At 43.2% G+C, this 17,007-nt stretch overlaps 2 protein-coding genes across 5 annotated transcripts in view; one reads left to right on the forward strand and one right to left on the reverse strand.

The window, feature by feature from the left end:
* YBEY (ybeY metalloendoribonuclease) overlaps positions 1 to 1,880 on the reverse strand; it is a 60,085-nt gene extending 58,205 nt beyond the window's left edge. For all 4 annotated transcript variants that reach the window (XM_056536391.1, XM_056536393.1, XM_056536394.1 and 1 more), the window contains exons 1-3: positions 1,746 to 1,880; positions 1,135 to 1,348; positions 893 to 1,024 (exon numbers count right to left, since the gene is read on the reverse strand). In XM_056536391.1, the coding sequence (XP_056392366.1) occupies positions 893 to 1,024; positions 1,135 to 1,348; positions 1,746 to 1,747 (348 nt within the window). In that variant the 5' untranslated portion in view covers positions 1,748 to 1,880. The remainder of the gene's footprint in view (positions 1 to 892; positions 1,025 to 1,134; positions 1,349 to 1,745) is intronic.
* MCM3AP (minichromosome maintenance complex component 3 associated protein) overlaps positions 1,873 to 17,007 on the forward strand; it is a 57,159-nt gene continuing 42,024 nt past the window's right edge. The window contains exons 1-5 of the mRNA XM_056536390.1: positions 1,873 to 2,003; positions 3,068 to 5,627; positions 6,255 to 6,478; positions 9,835 to 9,910; positions 14,311 to 14,425. Coding sequence (XP_056392365.1) covers positions 3,101 to 5,627; positions 6,255 to 6,478; positions 9,835 to 9,910; positions 14,311 to 14,425 — 2,942 coding nt within the window. The 5' untranslated portion in view covers positions 1,873 to 2,003; positions 3,068 to 3,100. The remainder of the gene's footprint in view (positions 2,004 to 3,067; positions 5,628 to 6,254; positions 6,479 to 9,834; positions 9,911 to 14,310; positions 14,426 to 17,007) is intronic.

Consider the following 17,007-nt stretch of genomic DNA (forward strand, 5'->3'; position numbering starts at 1 on the left):
GAACATTTAGTTCTGAACACTGTGTGTGTGCGCTGCAGGGGTTGGCCATGGCCCCTCATCACACCACGCTACCTCTATGCAAGTCTATGGGAGGGGCATGATGGCTGCCACGTCCACTCCCATAGCCTTGCATTGAGGGGCGTGGGGTAATGTCAAGAGGAGACGTGGCCGACCCCCGCAGCACGCACACAGCGCTTGGAACTAAATGTTGCGAACGCTGGCCAACAAAGTACCCCTTTAAGTGATACTCTGAAGAAAAATTATTATTTCAAATCAATTGGTGCTAGAAAGTAATACAGAATTGTAAATTATTTCTATTTTAAAAACTCAAGTCTTTCAGTACTTATCAGCTGCTGTATACCCTGGTAGAAGTTGTGTATTCTTCCAGTCATACACAGTGCTCCCTGCTGCCATCTATTTCTGTGTCAGGAACTGTCCAGTAAACCTCTTATTCTCTGGGCAGTACCTGACACAGACAGAAGTGGCAGCAGAGAGCACAGTTTCTGACTGGAAAGTATAACATCCTCCAGGGCATACAGCAGTAATGTATGCATTTACATTTTCTGACACCAGTTAATTTGAAAAAAATTTTTTTTTTATCTCCATAGTACCCCTTTACATGTAAGCTGCTCTTACAAAACAACTCAGAACTTTTCAATCTCAGGGTAGAAATACAACTTTCTATTTCTGTAGCAAAAAGGTATGAATCCCTAGACACAACCTTTTCCACTGAAGCTTCTCTTTTGTTTAGGTTTCTATAATTTCTTACTAAACTTAACTGGGATCCTGAATCCAGCTTTTTCCAACCTCACAACAGCCTATCCTTGAGCTATAATAAATAGTTGTTGACTGTAACATATCCACCATAAGATTTGCAGTCGCCATAACTTACAGTCAAAACATTGTTAAAATGTTCCTTTGTTTCTTGGCATTCCTGATAAATAAGCTCAACTCCGAGGTAAATGTCTCCTAAATTGTATTCATCTGGGAATGGTGGATCAGGCAATAATCCAGGACACAAACTCTGGAAGTATACAAGCACAAAAGTATACAGAGAGCACATACTATTCAGACTTATAGTTAATGCATTATGTATATAACTTCAATAACTTGAGGGTAGACTTTTCTGCATACCTCATGAAATGGAAATGACAACACGTCTGTAGCTTTGTCTTGTTGTCTGTAAAGCTTGTTCAGCTGTTGGATCTTTGTATTATTTACAAATATTACCCCGACATCAAACCTTTCCACACTGAGACAGTTTCTGGCAATCTCTAGATTTCTGCGTAAAGGGGCTCTGCGAAGTGGGATCACACGCTGCAGGTTCCGTATTAGAAGAGACATAACCCTGAGATGACAGAAGAAAAATTACACAGAGACATGAATTAAAAGGGGTGCTCTACTTTAGACAATGCCAGGAAATTCAACATTCCGCTGCCGCTCAGCCTACATCCGGCTGCTGCATGCTAGACCAGAGTGAGCCAGAGGATCTAAAGACAGGTGTGGATCACAGAGGTGGGTCCATCCTGTGGATACGCCATAAATGTCCAGATCGGAGTACCTCTTTAAATTGAAGGGAAAAAAGTGACTTATAAGGCAAGAAACAAAAGGAAGTAACCAGTGTAAAAAAAGAACAGTCACATAGTTTATCAATATCACATTTCATTCTAGTTTTGAGGAGTCTTAAGAAAAAATCCAATATATCACATGTGAAGGAAACTAAGAGAATTGAGTGTGTGACTTACATTAAGCCCCAGTCTGCAGATTTGGATAAGAATCCAGTCAGAAAAGGACTCTTGATCCCACCGGAACCTTCACTGTGGGATTCGGGGAACTATATGTACGACGGACCTCGGACGCAGATACACCGGAAGTACACGTGCTGACACCGGAAGTAGATTGAGTTTCGTATTGGTGTTTTTACCCGTCTTGTTAGAGAGCGCCCGTTACTACCGAAGCGAGTGTGGATGTGATGACGTGCTGTGAGCGGCCGCCGGCAGCTGGTATGTCCCGCCATCTCTTACCTGTCTTCTGGGAAAAGTCACGGTGCACCACATGTTGTAGCTCCCGGCTGACTTGGATTGCTGAAGCTTTTAGTTCCTCTCAGCTTATGGGCATCCTCTCTGTTCCTCTCTGGCCGAAGCAGTATTGGACTATAGCAAAGTTCTCCAACCTGTGGCTGCTGCAAAACTACAACTCCCATCATGTCTGAGCCATAGCCTGAGGGGCACTCTATTAATGTGACACATGAATCACTGTTGCCTGTCCCATAATAAATTAAAGCAGTGATCTCAAATTGTGGCCCTCCAGATGTTGCAAAACTACAACTCCCAGCATGCCCGGGCATGCTGGTAGTTGAAGTTTTGCAACATCTGGAGGGCCACAGTTTGAGACCACTAAATTAAAGGCAATTATGGCAGTGTTCACATTTGTGATGAAGCGCTCTTTATTCTATCAGATTGCATCATGACTGCTCTGTAGGTTTGGAGCTATGAGATGTTGGCCCCCCTGGTTCTTAACTTTTAAAAACAAATATGCCATTCATCTGTGCCACTTTTGTTTGTGATAACCCACATTATATGTGATGGATTTTGACCTACTTTGCTTTTATATAATTAACCCCCTTATGTTTTTGTGTCCTTATTTTTTTTCACCTGGGCTTTTAATAGCCATAACTCTTTCAATTTTCTGCCGACAGGGGCCACATTAGGGCTTGTTTTACACGAGGCCAATTGTACTTTGTAATGACGGAGAGGTTGCAGGATGTACATGTGCGCCTTGTGTCCTATAGGCGTTAATGTTAAATTTTAATAGGATGGACTTTTCTGGGCAATAGGATGGACATTTTTCAAACTGGGGGACTGAAAGGACAGCCTACAGGCTGTCAATCACATATTTTTTTTGTTTGTTGTAATGTAGTTCAGCAAAGTAAATCTGATATTGTATGATAGAGTAGAACTGAAAATTTGGGCTGTCAATTTGTAGTATTTAGTAGAGAAAAAGTTTTTGTTTTCATGATTTTTATCCTTTTCTTACTATATTTATATTGTTGTTTTTATTTTCATAGGATTTTAAGACCGTTTTGTTGCCCCACCAGACAATGAATAATAACAGCCTTTTTGATGGCCAGCAAACCTCAAACTCCAAAACGCAAAATCAGAACATGTTCATGTTTGGGCAGACATCATTATTTGGCCAGAATGCCCAGACTCAGTCGGCCCCTGCGTTTGGACAGTCAACTATGGGCCAGTCTACTCCCTTGTTTGGACAACAGTCCTCTACCTTTGGACAGACTAACCCAGCTCAGACCACATCAGCATTTGGCCAGGCAAGTGGTGGGCTTTCAGCACCAACATTTGGACAGGGTTCTGCTGGTCCAACTGCACCAGTGTTCGGGCAAGCTGCTTCTGGCCAGCCTGGTTCTGTATTTGGACAGGCCACTGCTGGACAGTCTAATTCTGTGTTTGGTCAAGTCACTTCTGTGCAGCCTGCTCCCACATTTGGTCAAACAACATCTGTTTCTACCTTTGGACAAGCAGCTTCTTCAGCATTTGGACTAGCAACTTCTGGACAGACTGCTCCACTGTTTGGACAATCCAGTTCTGGGCAGTCTAATCCTTCATTTGGGCAGGCCACCACTCAGTCAGCACCTGCTTTTGGACAGGGCACTTCTGGTCAGTCCACATCTGTGTTTGGACAAAGCACTTCTGGTCAGTCTACATCTATGTTTGGGCAGGCCACATCTGGTCAGTCTATATCTGTGTTTGGACAGGGCACTTCTGGTCCAACGGTACCTGCATTTGGGCAGGCTTCTCCTGGACTGTCTGCTCCAACATTTGGACAAGCCACAGCTGGGCAGTCTGGCTTTACATTTGGAGCGACTGCCAGTAATCAGTCTTCTACTCCCTTTGCACAACAATCTACAGGACAAACAGGTTCAGTGTTTGGTGTGGCAACTTCCAGGCAGTCCTCTTCCGTCTTTGGACAGGCAGCCAATACACAGTCAGTACCTGCGTTTGGACAGACATCTACTGGACAGACAGGGCCCACATTTGGACAAGGCAGTACCAATCAATCCTCAATATTTGGGCAGTCTACCACTAGTAACTCTGCATCTCCTTTTTCCCAAGTACCGTCTAGCCAATCTACATCCCTCTTTGCCCAAGCCACTACTAACCAGCCTACATCTTTCTTTACACAACCTACTACTAGTCAGCCAGCCTCCCCTTTTGGAAGCAGTGTTTCAGCTTTTGGGCAGGCAACATCTGGAGCATCTGCAGCAGCATCCAGGCAGTCTGAAGATGGATCAAGTCAGGCTTCACAGTTTGGACAGCAATCTCCCAGTAAACGATTTTTGCTTGGCCAGACAACCTCAAGCCAGGCATCTTTGTTTGGGCAGAATACAAGTGGGCAAAGTTTTGGTCAGACAGGCTCCATCCAACCTGGTCAAGAAGGAAAAAGCCAGATTTCTGGCTTTGGACAGGTAAACATTGGAAAGAGTAATTTTTTTAGCCAGCCATCTGGCTTCCAGTCTGCATTTAATAAACATGAATCTGTTGCTCCCTCTGAATTTGGGCAAGCTCAGCCTGCACAACCATCCACGTCTGCATTTGGAAATGCACAATCTACACATTTACACAAGGTAGAAGAGACAGAGAAAACAGTCTTTAGTCAACCATCAAATATTTCCACTGGGCAGACTGCAAGTGTGTTTGGCACTAACACACAGATAAGTACCAGTTCTAGTATTGCAGACTTCAAATTTCCCACAAGTATGTCAGCATCACCTTTTGCACAGGGTTCACCCAGTTCTGAGCACAGTTTCAAACCTCCTGCTCATACAACTTTCAAGCCAATCTTAACTGGTACAAGTAAGTCTGATGAAACCACCACATCTTCATTTAGCATGTCAACTAAAAATGAGTCAAAAGATCAACCAATATTTGGAGTTTCCACAGCATCTTCTACATCAGGGAATGTTAACTTCTTCTCTTTGTCTTCAGAGAAGATAAGCAAAGGTGAAACTGGAACATCTAGACCTTTATTTGCAAGTGCTAATAGTAGCTTTTCTAGTTTTACTGAAGAACCGAGAGGAGTAAAGCGTAAAGAGGAACAAGATAGTTCTCCACATAGAAATGAAGTAGCCACTACAGGTGATGCTTCTTCACATCTCCATGCCGAACATCAACCCGTGCAGAGGTCTGGTCGATTGAATCGAGATTTAAAAGGGGGTGCTAACATGTTGGTAAGGAGCTTGTATGATGTTGTGAAAAGTCAAATGAAAACTCAACATGGAAAAGAGGTTAAAAAAGGTGATGATGCTGCTCCACCTCCTAAGGTAACAGCTATAGAATCTCCAGCAATAAATCAGTCATTTGGAAGAAACTTTTCTTCACTAGGACCAAGCCAACCTGAATCTGTTTCAGTGTCTTCACCAAGTCAAGTACCATTTAGTAAGTCTCAAATGGCCACTTCAAGTCAAACAACATCTTCCAGAATGGTTTCATTTCTAGGAGCAAACCAGCAAGGTTTTGGAAGGGATCATTCTTCAGCTGGACCTAGTGAAATGATGTCTGGACGAATTCGACCGTTGCTAGAGGAGGGAGAGCTTCCAAAGAAAATTGAAGGTACTTGCAAATTGTATAATTTTTATTTCTGTCCTGTATGGTCAGTGAGACATGTAAAAAAAAATATATATATGTGTGTTGACATAGTAGCATACATAGTTTGTAAGGTTGAAAAAGGAGTCCATAGAGTTCAACCTAAAAACCTACTGTGTTGATCCAGAAGAAGGCTAAAAACCCTGTGAGGCTGATGCCAATTGCCCAATAACAGGAAAATTTTCTCCAATATGGCAATCTGAATAAATTCCTGGATGCACATCTAGTATTCATAACCTGTAATATTTTATTTTTACTGAAAGACATCCAGGCCTCCCTTGTTTGAGTCAGACATCACAACATCATTAGGCAGAGAGTTCCATAGTCTCACTGCTCTTACAGTAAACGTAGAGGATGCCCCCTTGTCATGGTTATGGTCTAGCTATAAATAGATCACTAAAAACATCTCCCATTCATATATTTGTACATTGTCATCAAATCTTCCCGTGACAACATTTTTTTGAGGGGGAGTGGTAAATTGTTTATGCCATCAGAGACTACACTGTCAAGTCATGTGAATGTTGTATCTTGCTATACATAACTTTTTGTCATTTATTAAAAAAATGTATTTTTTATTTTTTGCATTTTGTACAGCTGCTTCCTCCAAGACTCCTGTAAGCAAAGGACAACCTTCTGATAGCTCTGGACGCTCAGTACCGGTCTCCCCCAGTGAGCTGACTGCTTTTTGTATAAGGGGACTGCCTAATAATCTGAATACAAAAGCCAAACTGGGGGAATACTTTAGGAAGTTTGGAAAAGTTCAGCGTGTCATTTGCAAGCAGGCGCAAAAAATGGCCTATATTCATTTCATTAACCATGTAAGTGAACAAAAAACACCAAACTATTACTATTAGGGAATTGCTTAAAGGGCAAAGGTAAAGAGGTAAAGGCTTTTCGCTAGCGCTTCAGATTTTTTACTAAAGCATTGTGTTCCAAACAGTGCGTCCAAACAAGCTGCTGTAAAACTACAACTCCCAGAATGCCAAGAGAGCCTTTGGCTGTCTGGGCATGCTGGGAGTTGTAGTTTTGCAACAGCTGGAGACACACTGTTTTAAAAACATGAATTCGAGTAGAATACAGACATAGCGCACATCTACAATCTTGTATAATGATCTGATTGCTTCTCAGCACAATATCAAAAACTAACAGGTTGTTAGTATACATTTTTGATCAAAAAGTACAAGCCCACTCGCCACGTCAAGGCCACCTATTCAGAGTGGGTCCCTAACGTCCCTAGCATAAAATGGCGTAGCACCGGGCGGCGACCACCACCGCTGCGACACAGGTGCCCACGGGGGGGGAGCGACCCACTGGCAGAGCGGCCCCAATGCCACTCAAACCAGTCTATGGGCCGCACCCGCCCGCAGACACAGCGCCACGGCAGCAACAGACGCCGCCCTGCACCACACCAGTGTGAACAAGGTGTAATGGCTCACTTACCTTTCTCTCCCAGTCAGACTGGGAGGCTGCTAGGAGTGAAATGGCCCTAGTGTGGCTAATTACCACCTATATAGGTTTGGGCTGAGGGGGTGGGGAAGAGTGCAGCACATGTTTAAAAAAAAAAAAAAGGAAGGATAGAAATCACAACATGAATTTGAGTAGAATACAGACATGGCGCACATCTACAATCTTGTATAATGATCTGATTACTAACAACCTGTTAGTTTTTGATATTGTGCTGAGAAGCAATCAGATCATTATACAAGATTGTAGATGTGCGCCATGTCTGTATTCTACTCGAATTCATATCGTGATTTCTATCTTTCCCCCTTTTTTTTTTTTTTTTTTTTTTTTTTTTTTTTGAACATGTGCTGCACTCTTCCCCACCCCCTCAGCCCAAACCTATATAGGTGGTGATTAGCCACACTAGGGCCATTTCACTCCTAGCTGTCTCCCAGTCTGACTGGGAGAGCAAGGTAAGTGAGCCATTACACCTTGTTCACACTGGTGTGGTGCAGGGCGGCGTCTGTTGCTGCCGTGGCGCTGTGTCTGCGGGGGGGGTGCGGCCTATAGACTGGTTTGAGAGGCATTGGGGCCGCTCTGCCAGTGGGTCGCTTCCCCCCCGTGGGCACCTGTGTCGCGGCGGTGGTGGTCGTCGCCTGGTGCTACGCCATTTTATGCTAGGGACGTTAGGGACCCACTCTGAATAGGTGGCCTTGACGTGGCGAGTGGGCTTGTACTTTTTGATCAAAAATGTATACTAACAACCTGTTAGTTTTTGATATTGTGCTGAGAAGCAATCAGATCATTATACAAGACTGTAGATGTGCACCATGTCTGTATTCTACTCGAATTCATACTGTTTTAAAAACACTGGTCTAAAGACATTATCTATAGAATAAATATATAATTGTGTTAAATGGGGATTCTGGGATTTTAGCCAAAATTTTCCATGGGTCGACTGGATAAAGAAAAAGAAAACTGCTCCTGGTCACACTGCTGCAATGTTATGCACGTCTTGCATGTGACCTCTGAGGCCCTTAATTGGCTGCAGTGTGTTATCTCCTGTGACTCTAAGGGTATTTTCACATGGCAGAATTTCCGAGCTGAATTTTGCCAGCTACTTTCATTGGGATTTCGCTATCTCATTAGCTGAGGAAATTACGATTTCTGCTTTCTGCAAAAATATAAGACCAGTCTTATATATTTTGTGGGATATGACATGAAATCAATGGGGCTTGAATTTCGGCAGAATTCTGTGTGGAATTCCACAATGAACACAATCTCTGCAGAATCGTGGAAAATCTGCCGTATGAACATACCCTAATGGGGAACTTTGCCTTCGGTGCAGGACTTGGTGGGGTGTGTATAAGTATTTTCATAAACCAGCTGTATGCCCTGCCTCAGGATGAATTTTCATTAAACCCTGGAAAACCCATTTATTATTAATGTAGGTGTTAATAATATGTTGGCTAATAAAGCTTCTTCTGTTGTGTGGGAGTTTGCTCATAAATAGATGCGTGGTTTAGTTGATTCTTGATACTTTAGGGAGAGAGTAGTGGATGCATGGAATAGCCTCTTGCAGAAGTGGTCGCTGCCAATACAGTGAAGGAGTTTAAACATGTATGGGATAGGCATAAGGCTATCCTTCATATAAGATAGGGCCAGGGACTATTGATGATAATCAGAACATTTTGCAGACTAGACAGGCCAAATGGTTTTTATCTGCCGGTGCAGATAAAAGAAAAGTCTGCTTCATCCCCCTATTTTGTAGAGTTAGCATGTCTGTTAGGTGCTTGTGTGGGTGTGGGTCTAGCACTTATTTATCTCACATTTATTCTGTTGCTCACTTGCTTAGTCATTCTGTGCTTTGGAGGTGGTGTGTCCTCGCTCTGCGTGACTCTTCCTCCCTGAGTGCTGGGTTTCTTAATGCAATCACTGCAGGCAGCTCTGTAAACCCCCCCCCACACACACACACACGCACGCACGCTTTTTTGCATGCAGCAGTCTGATGCACAGGAGAGAGCACAGAGGAGTGCTAGCCCACCCTTACTTACTGGACTCTGTCCCAGCCTAAGCTTCAGCTTGGACAAAGATGATGCAGCAGCCAGAGACAGGATTGTGTTCTGGATGGTATGGTTGTGAAAAAAATCGATAAAAATAAAATAAAACTTTCTTATGAACTATATTAGAAAAGTTAATGTTTTGCCAAGATGTACATTATCTAAAAAGTTTTTGACCCTGACAGCGCCCATTTAACATGTGCAACTAAATAAATTACATTTCATATGGCTGCAGTTCTCCTTTATTGATTTTAGACTTAATGTAGGGACATTTATGTGTGAACAGGAAATGATCAAAATGTATATAAATCTAAATATAATATATCCAGACTGATCCTGCATGTCCCGGTGGAGGTTAGGGTAATTTTCGCTGCGGAATTGTATAGAAATAAGGAACACTGGTGTGGGTGTCATCATCCTAGACAGGTAAAAAAAAAAAAAAACAGCTATAAACAATAGGATAATTCTTTGACTCCATCTTTTTTCAAATTATATATAGAGAATAGAGGGAAAGTAGTGCTGTTGTAGCATAGAATTCCCTTTAATCTTTCCTCCATGCACAGCCAGGTGATAGTATATATCATAGTTTAAGAGATCGGTATCCCCATAATTATTTTTGTTTTTAAGAAAGGAAAAATATCACAATTTGGATATTGGTTTTGCTTTTACAGAACTCTGCAGCTGCAGCCAAGAAAGCAGCAACACATCTCTCTGATAATATTTCTGTTTTCTGGCACCGGAAAAAAAGTGAGTATTTTGATTTATGTGTTTCATATACTACCATGTGATTCTTTCTTACAGCATTAAATTGTGGAGAAATTCTTTAGTAGAAGAAATGCTTTTAGGGGAGAATCTGTCCATAAATGGCATCTGGTGGAGCATGGCACACTTGCTTGACATTGAAGGAATACATGTGAGAGCCATACAAAGCTTAATACAGAGGTTGTGAATACAATACTGCAAAAAACAATGGAGTCATTTATAGAAAATACAAAATATACTTTATTGGTAACGCATATATAATATAAAAAATCGAGGACTTCCACCCAGATGGAGGAAAAAACTGCAAAACATAGGTGACCCCACAGGTCCACATAGGAGCTAAGACATAATATGCAAAGGATAAAACCCTAACAGAGTATATAGATAGACAATAAAAATCTATGTGGACCTGAGGGGTCATCTATGTTTTGCTGTTTTTTCCTCCATCTGGGTGGAAGTCCTCCATTTTTTTTTTTTTTATATTATATACCGTATGTGTTACCAATAAAGTATATTTTGTATCTATAAAACTCAACGTGTGTATGTATGTTCCACAAAAACTTCCAAACGGCTAAAGATATTAAAATGAAACTTGGCACACATGTTACTTATATGTCAACAACAAACATAGGATAGGTGATTTAACCCTTACTAACCCCCATTTGCCAGGGGCGGGGTTAATGTTTAAAGTCCTATACAAGTCTATGGGAAAGATATGTTACTGCATAACTTCCAAATGGCTGGAGATATTTCGATAATACTTGATCACATGTTACTTATATGTCCACTTAAAATATAGGATAGTTAATTTAACCCTTAACTACCCCCATTTGTGAGGGTCAGTGTTTTTGTTTAAATTCACATGCAACTCAATGGGAAATGTATGTTCTCACATAACTTCTGTATGGCTGGAGATATTTCAATACCTGGTACACATATTACAGGTTGAGATAGGAGGTCGGGATAGGAGGTTGAGATAGGAGGTTGGGATAGAAGGTCCGGATAAGAGGTGGAGATAGGGGGTCGGGACAGGCGGACAGGATATGGGGTTGGGATATGACAACAATATATGGGGATTGGATTTAACGTCAAAAGCTTCCTCCTTTTGTTGATTTTCTTCCCCAACAAGGATGAGGAAGGAAAAACCGGGCAACGCCGGGTATTCAGCTAGTTTTCTATAAATGAATCCATTGTTTTTTTGCAGTATTGTATGTTAATGGGAGTGCATTATATTAGCACATATTATTTTTGGGCAGGTGTATTATTTTTATTTTTGGAGGATTTTTCCCATTTTAGAAATGTTGTTTGTTTATACCTGCTTTTGTTAGTGTCTGTTGTTGTGCATAGCCAAATAGACCTTGTGAATGGACCTTAATGTCAGTAAGCTACTATAAATTATCTGTAAAAGCTAATTTTCTTGGTCTGTCTTCATTGGGAGACACCTACACTGATGGGTATATGCTCTTGCCACTAGGAGGCGCTGACACTAGTTTAAAAAAAAAAAGTTGGCTCCTCCCAGGCAGGATATTCCCGCCCACTGGAAGTGAGGTAATTAGTTTTAGCTACTATTAGTAGGAGGCAAGGCACAGGTCCGGGAGCTCCCTAGACCTGGTCTTTTTTTTTAAATAATTTTCTAGTAAGGGCTGTTTTGTTAGGTTCTTATCTCCCTTTTGTTTCCCTTTTTCAGATGAGGGTTCAGGAGCATGGCGCTCCCTTTCCCCCATATGCGACAAAGGGGCACGGAACATAAGAGTATGGGCCGTCAACCCCTTATTGCCAGCGCCTGGAGGTTGTACCCTGGGTCCGGGTCCCCCACTGCCCCTGCTCGCCCCGCTATCTTAGTCTGGTATGATGCAGCGTGGCCTAATGCTGTCTGAAACCATCAAGGGGTGAGTATGTGGCAACTGAGGTGAGTATGCCCCCCCCCCCATTACCCCCCCCCCTCGACGAACGAGCAGTAGAAGCGCTCGCTCGCTCCTAGCATAGCCTGAGAGCCGCCACCGCCTCACCCCTTGCCCGAGTCTGCGCTCCTGGAGTGCTCAGCCAGCGGGAGTCCTGGGGTTAATGGCTGCACAAAGCTCCGCCCTTATTCTCCCCCTGAGCCAGTGCACGAAACAGGAGGTCATGATGCACCTGCTCTCCAGGTTTGTGCGCTGCAAGGGTCCTTCCCTTTACCTTGGTGCTTCTCCCAGCACTGCTCCTCCCCCATTGTGAGGGGGTCAGCGGCACTCTGTTGACGGAGTGGCTCCCTTAGCTGCTCCTGTAGCAGCAGCCCGGCAGGAGCTCCTCCAGCCGGCCCACTTTTGTCCCCGCTGTTTCATCCCGCTGCCGTTACAAGTTATGCGGGGGCCGCACTCCGGTACCCCACTTTCTGTGAGAGGGTTCGATGAAGTGTCCCTGAGCATTCAAGAATCCTTTACCAGTCAGCCAGATGATTTTCTGCTACGTCTGGTCAACTACCATATATATGAGTCCCCCATGTTGCTCCATGGGCCTTATACAATGCACCACTTACTGGTCCGTGGGGTTCCCTGCTTTACCAGGTCCCTCTCTACATGCGTGCTGCTCTCATAGCTGAGGGCTGGTGGCCGCTTTCAATGTGTGGCTCTGAATGCGGGACCCGGTGTGGCCATGGTCCCTATTCCATATAGCCAGACTGTGTCTACATGGTTTCTAATCCACCAGATCACCTCTCCCTTTCCTGCTGCTCCCGCGACAGCAGCCCGATGACTTTCTTTCCATGTGAAGTTCGACACAGTGTGTCTCTGTGGGTTCATTGCTCTTGTTATACCAATCAGACTGTGTCTGCCTGTTTCCTGTCCCACATACCTCCTTCATCTCTTTCATCTACGGCAGCAGTTCTGGTGTGTGGCACCATTAGGATATGGGATGTGGACGTTTCCTACAGGTTCCATGGCCTTTCACAGCAACACCACCACTCTCTGTTCCCCTTTTGAAGAGTTCCACGTTGGCTGCTAGGGGCATGGTTGTGACACACCATTAGGTGCTAAGCTTGTCTTCCATGCTGCTGGACTTTTGGATGTCTGCGGTTTCTTTCGTGTTTGCAGTCTTGGTACCCTACTGCATGTCTGTGCCCCTCTGCTCGTGTAGTCCCCACCTTCCTTCTGTCTGTGGGGTGTGCCTCGGGCCTTCCTGTAGTTTGGTATTCACATGTCTGCGACGGTTGAACACCTCTTTTCTGGCATGGGGCCTGGTGGGGCGTCATCAGTTCATTGCTCTCCCTATGCTTCCAGGTATCTTCCTGGATTCCTGTGCAGGGTGGCTCAGGCGCCTGCTCTGTTGCCTTAAACATGACCAGACTGGCTCCGTTGGCGCATCAGGCCCAAGGTTTTCACCCTGTTGGGGTGTTCCTCTCAACGCTGTTGGTTGCTGGTGTTTGTGGTTCTTCCATGCATTTGTAGTCATGTATTTACATCTTGCCCAGCCAGTGTCCAGGATTCCGATCCCTCTGGGGACACAACTTGGCTCTTCGATATGTTCTCTTAGAGTTCCTGGAAAATTCGTCCGCCCAATACTTTGTCTCGTTGCCGTAGGGGGGCATTCCCCTTCTCCTACAGTGCCTGGCGCACTTGACAATTTCCCTTCCATGGGGGTGCCTGAGTTTCATCCCAACCACCCCTGTTTTCCCCTCCACTGGGAGGGGATTATTTCACTGGGTGCTTTCTTCTGCCGAGATGGAGCCATCTCTCACCGCCGAAAGGAGGGTGCTTACTGCCCACTATTGCAGCCTGGCTCTCTTCCGGTTTCCTGGTTATCTACTGTTGTTCATGCAGCCATGGCACGCTCCTCTCTAGGGGGGTTTATTCAATGATGTAAGGCTAGGTGACAGATGGTCTAGCCACCATCTGTCGTTTGGGTCCAGCCATTGCTCTCCTTTCCCCCCTCGGCACACTCTCCCTGGTAGGGTGTGTTCCTCCACTATACTGACACCACAGTCTTCTGGAGTAACCTTCCTGTGTTCAGAGCCTGGGTGTCTCAGCCGGGTTCCCTTTTGTTTCCACCTCTGTTCCCGTCTTGACTGGTTGTTGCGTCAGTGTGCTTTGGACCGCTGGGGCCCAGGACTGGTTGGTTTCCTTTGTCTATTTTTTATTTAGTTAGTTATTTATTTATTTTATCCGGGATTCTTTTCTAGGGTCCTTCGGACATATTTCATTGTTGGCTTCTCCTACTGCTTTGTGACAAAACTGATTACCTCACTTCCAGTGGGCGGGTATACCCTGCCAGGGAGGAGCTTATTTTTTTCCTAGTGTTAGCACCTCCTAGTGGCAAGAGCATATACCCATCAGTATAGGTGTCCCCTATTGAAGGCTACGAGACCGTTTTTACGGTGAGTACAAAAAAATCTCCTTATTGTTATTTCTCAGGTCCTGCAAAGAAAAAAAGGTCCCAGACAGAGAAGAGAGAAGAAATACAGAAAGAGCAGGAAAGCAGTTCAGTTGCCCCACCTGTAATAAAACCTCTTCTCCGAGGACTGAAGGGGTGAGTGTAAGACACACGTAGCTGTTTAAATTAAGCACTTTTTTGTTTTTCCCTCTAAAGGAACAAAAAGGTACTTGGGCCAGCACTTGCATAAAGAAAGATTAAAAAAAATAAAGTTTACTTCTTTATTGAAACTTATTAAAATCCACAGCATAACATGGCAACATCCAAGGACATATAAAACATTTAAAAAAAATTACAGGAAAAGCTCTCCTCACAAACATGAACAAGTTTTAGATCTAGTAATCCTTACTCATAGCCTAACATATTAAATGGCATTTTCTTATACACCAGTACACACAACAACTCACAGGAAGAGGTGGATTTAAACCCTTAATGACACAGGACATAAATGTATGTCCTGGTGAGCTGGTACTTAACGCACCAGGACATACATTTACGTCCTAATCATAACCGCAGCCAGTGATCGTGCGGATGTCTGCCATTAACCCCTCAGATCCCGTGATCAATACAGATCACGGCATCTGCAGCATTGCGGACACTAAAATGGATGATCGGATCGCCCGCAGCTCTGCCTCGGCGATCCGATCATCCAGCACGGCAGCCGGAGGTCCCCTCACCTGCCTCCGCTGCCTTCCACGGGTCTTCTACTCTGGTCTGCGATCGAGCAGACCAGAACAGAAGATGACCGATAATACTGATCAGTGCTATGTCCTATGCATAGCACTGAACAGTATCAGCAATCAAATGATTGCTATAAATAGTACCCTATGGGGACTATTAAACTGTAAAAATAAAAGTAAAAAAAGTAAAAAATAAAAGTAAAAAAAATTTGAGAAACCCCCCTACCCCAATAAAAACGTAAATTGTCCCATTTTCCCTATTTCACCCCCAAAAAGTGTGTGTAAAAAATAAAAATAAAAAAAAAGATATATAGTTACATAGTTAGTATGGTTGAAAATAGACATACGTCCATCAAGTCCAACCAGGGAATTGAAGTGAAGGGTGTAAGGGGATAAGGGAAAGGGATGTAGTTTTATAATTCTGCATAAGCATTAATGTTATTTTGTTCCAGGAATGTATCTAACGCTGTTTTAAAGCTGTTAATTGTTCCTGCTTTGACCAGTTCCTGAGGTAGACCGTTCCATAAATTCACAGTCCTCACGGTAAAGAAGGCGTGTCGCCCCTTTAGACTAAACCTTTTCTTCTCCAGACGGAGGGAGTGCCCCCTCGTCCTTTGGGGGGGTTTAACCTGGAACAGTTTTTCTCCATATTTTTTGTATGGGCCATTTATATACTTATATACGTTTATCATATCCCCCCTTAAACGTCTCTTCTCAAGAATAAACAATTGTAACTCCTTTAATCGCTCCTCATAGCTAAGATGTTCCATGCCCCATATTAGTTTAGTCGCGCGTCTCTGCACCCTTTCCAGCTCCACAGTGTCCCTTTTATGGACAGGTGACCAAAACTGAACAGCATATTCCAGGTGAGGCCGTACCAATGCTTTATAAAGGGGGAGTATTATGTCCCTGTCCCTTGAGTCCATGCCTCTTTTGATACATGACAATATCCTGCTGGCTTTGGAAGCAGCAGCCTGACATTGCATGCTATTCTGTAGTCTGTGATCTACAAGTACACCCAGATCCTTCTCTACCAGTGACTCTGCCAGTTTAATCCCCCCTAAGACATACGATGCATGCAGGTTATTAGTACCCAGATGCATAACTTTACATTTATCCACATTGAACCTTATTTGCCAAGTGGATGCCCAGACACTTAGTCTATCCAAGTCATCTTGTAACTTATGCACATCCTCTATAGACTGTACTGTGCTACAAAGCTTGGTGTCATCTGAAAAGATAGAAACAGAGCTGTTAATGCCATCCTCTATATCATTGATAAATAACACAGCGGGCCCAGTACTGAACCTTGGGGTACACCACTAATAACCGGGGACCAATCAGAGTATGAATCATTGACCACCACTCTCTGGGTACGATCCATGAGCCAGTGTTCAATCCACTTACAGTTATATATATATATATATATATATTTTTTTATATACATATTTGGTATTGCCGCATGCATAAATATCCCAACTATTAAAATAAAATGTTAATGATACCGTACGGTGAACGGCGTGAACGTCAAAAAAAAGTCCAAAATAGCTACTTTTTTATAACCTTTAATTCCAAAAAATTTTTATAAAAAATTTATTAAAAGTTTTATATAAGCAAATATGGTATCAATTAAAAGTACAGATCACTGCGCAAAAAATGAGCCCTCATACTGCCGCTTATACGGAAAAATGAAAAAGTTTTATAGGTCTTCAAATTAGTACATTTAAAATCCCCCTATTTTGGTTAAACAGTTTGCGTTATTTTTTTAAGCACAACAGTAATAGAAAATTGTGTTATCATGGGTATCATTTTAATCGTATTGACCCAAAGAATAAAGAACATGTCATTTTTACTGTTAATTGCACGGTGTGAAAACAAAACCTTCCAAAATTTGCAAAATTGCTGTTTTCTTTTTCGTTTCCCCACACAAATAGTATTTTTTTGGTTTCTCCATACATTTTATGGTAAAATGAGTGATGGCATTAGAACGGACAACTG

The sequence above is a fragment of the Hyla sarda genome, chromosome 8 (assembly GCF_029499605.1).
Source record: "Hyla sarda isolate aHylSar1 chromosome 8, aHylSar1.hap1, whole genome shotgun sequence".
Lineage (NCBI taxonomy): Eukaryota > Metazoa > Chordata > Amphibia > Anura > Hylidae > Hyla > Hyla sarda.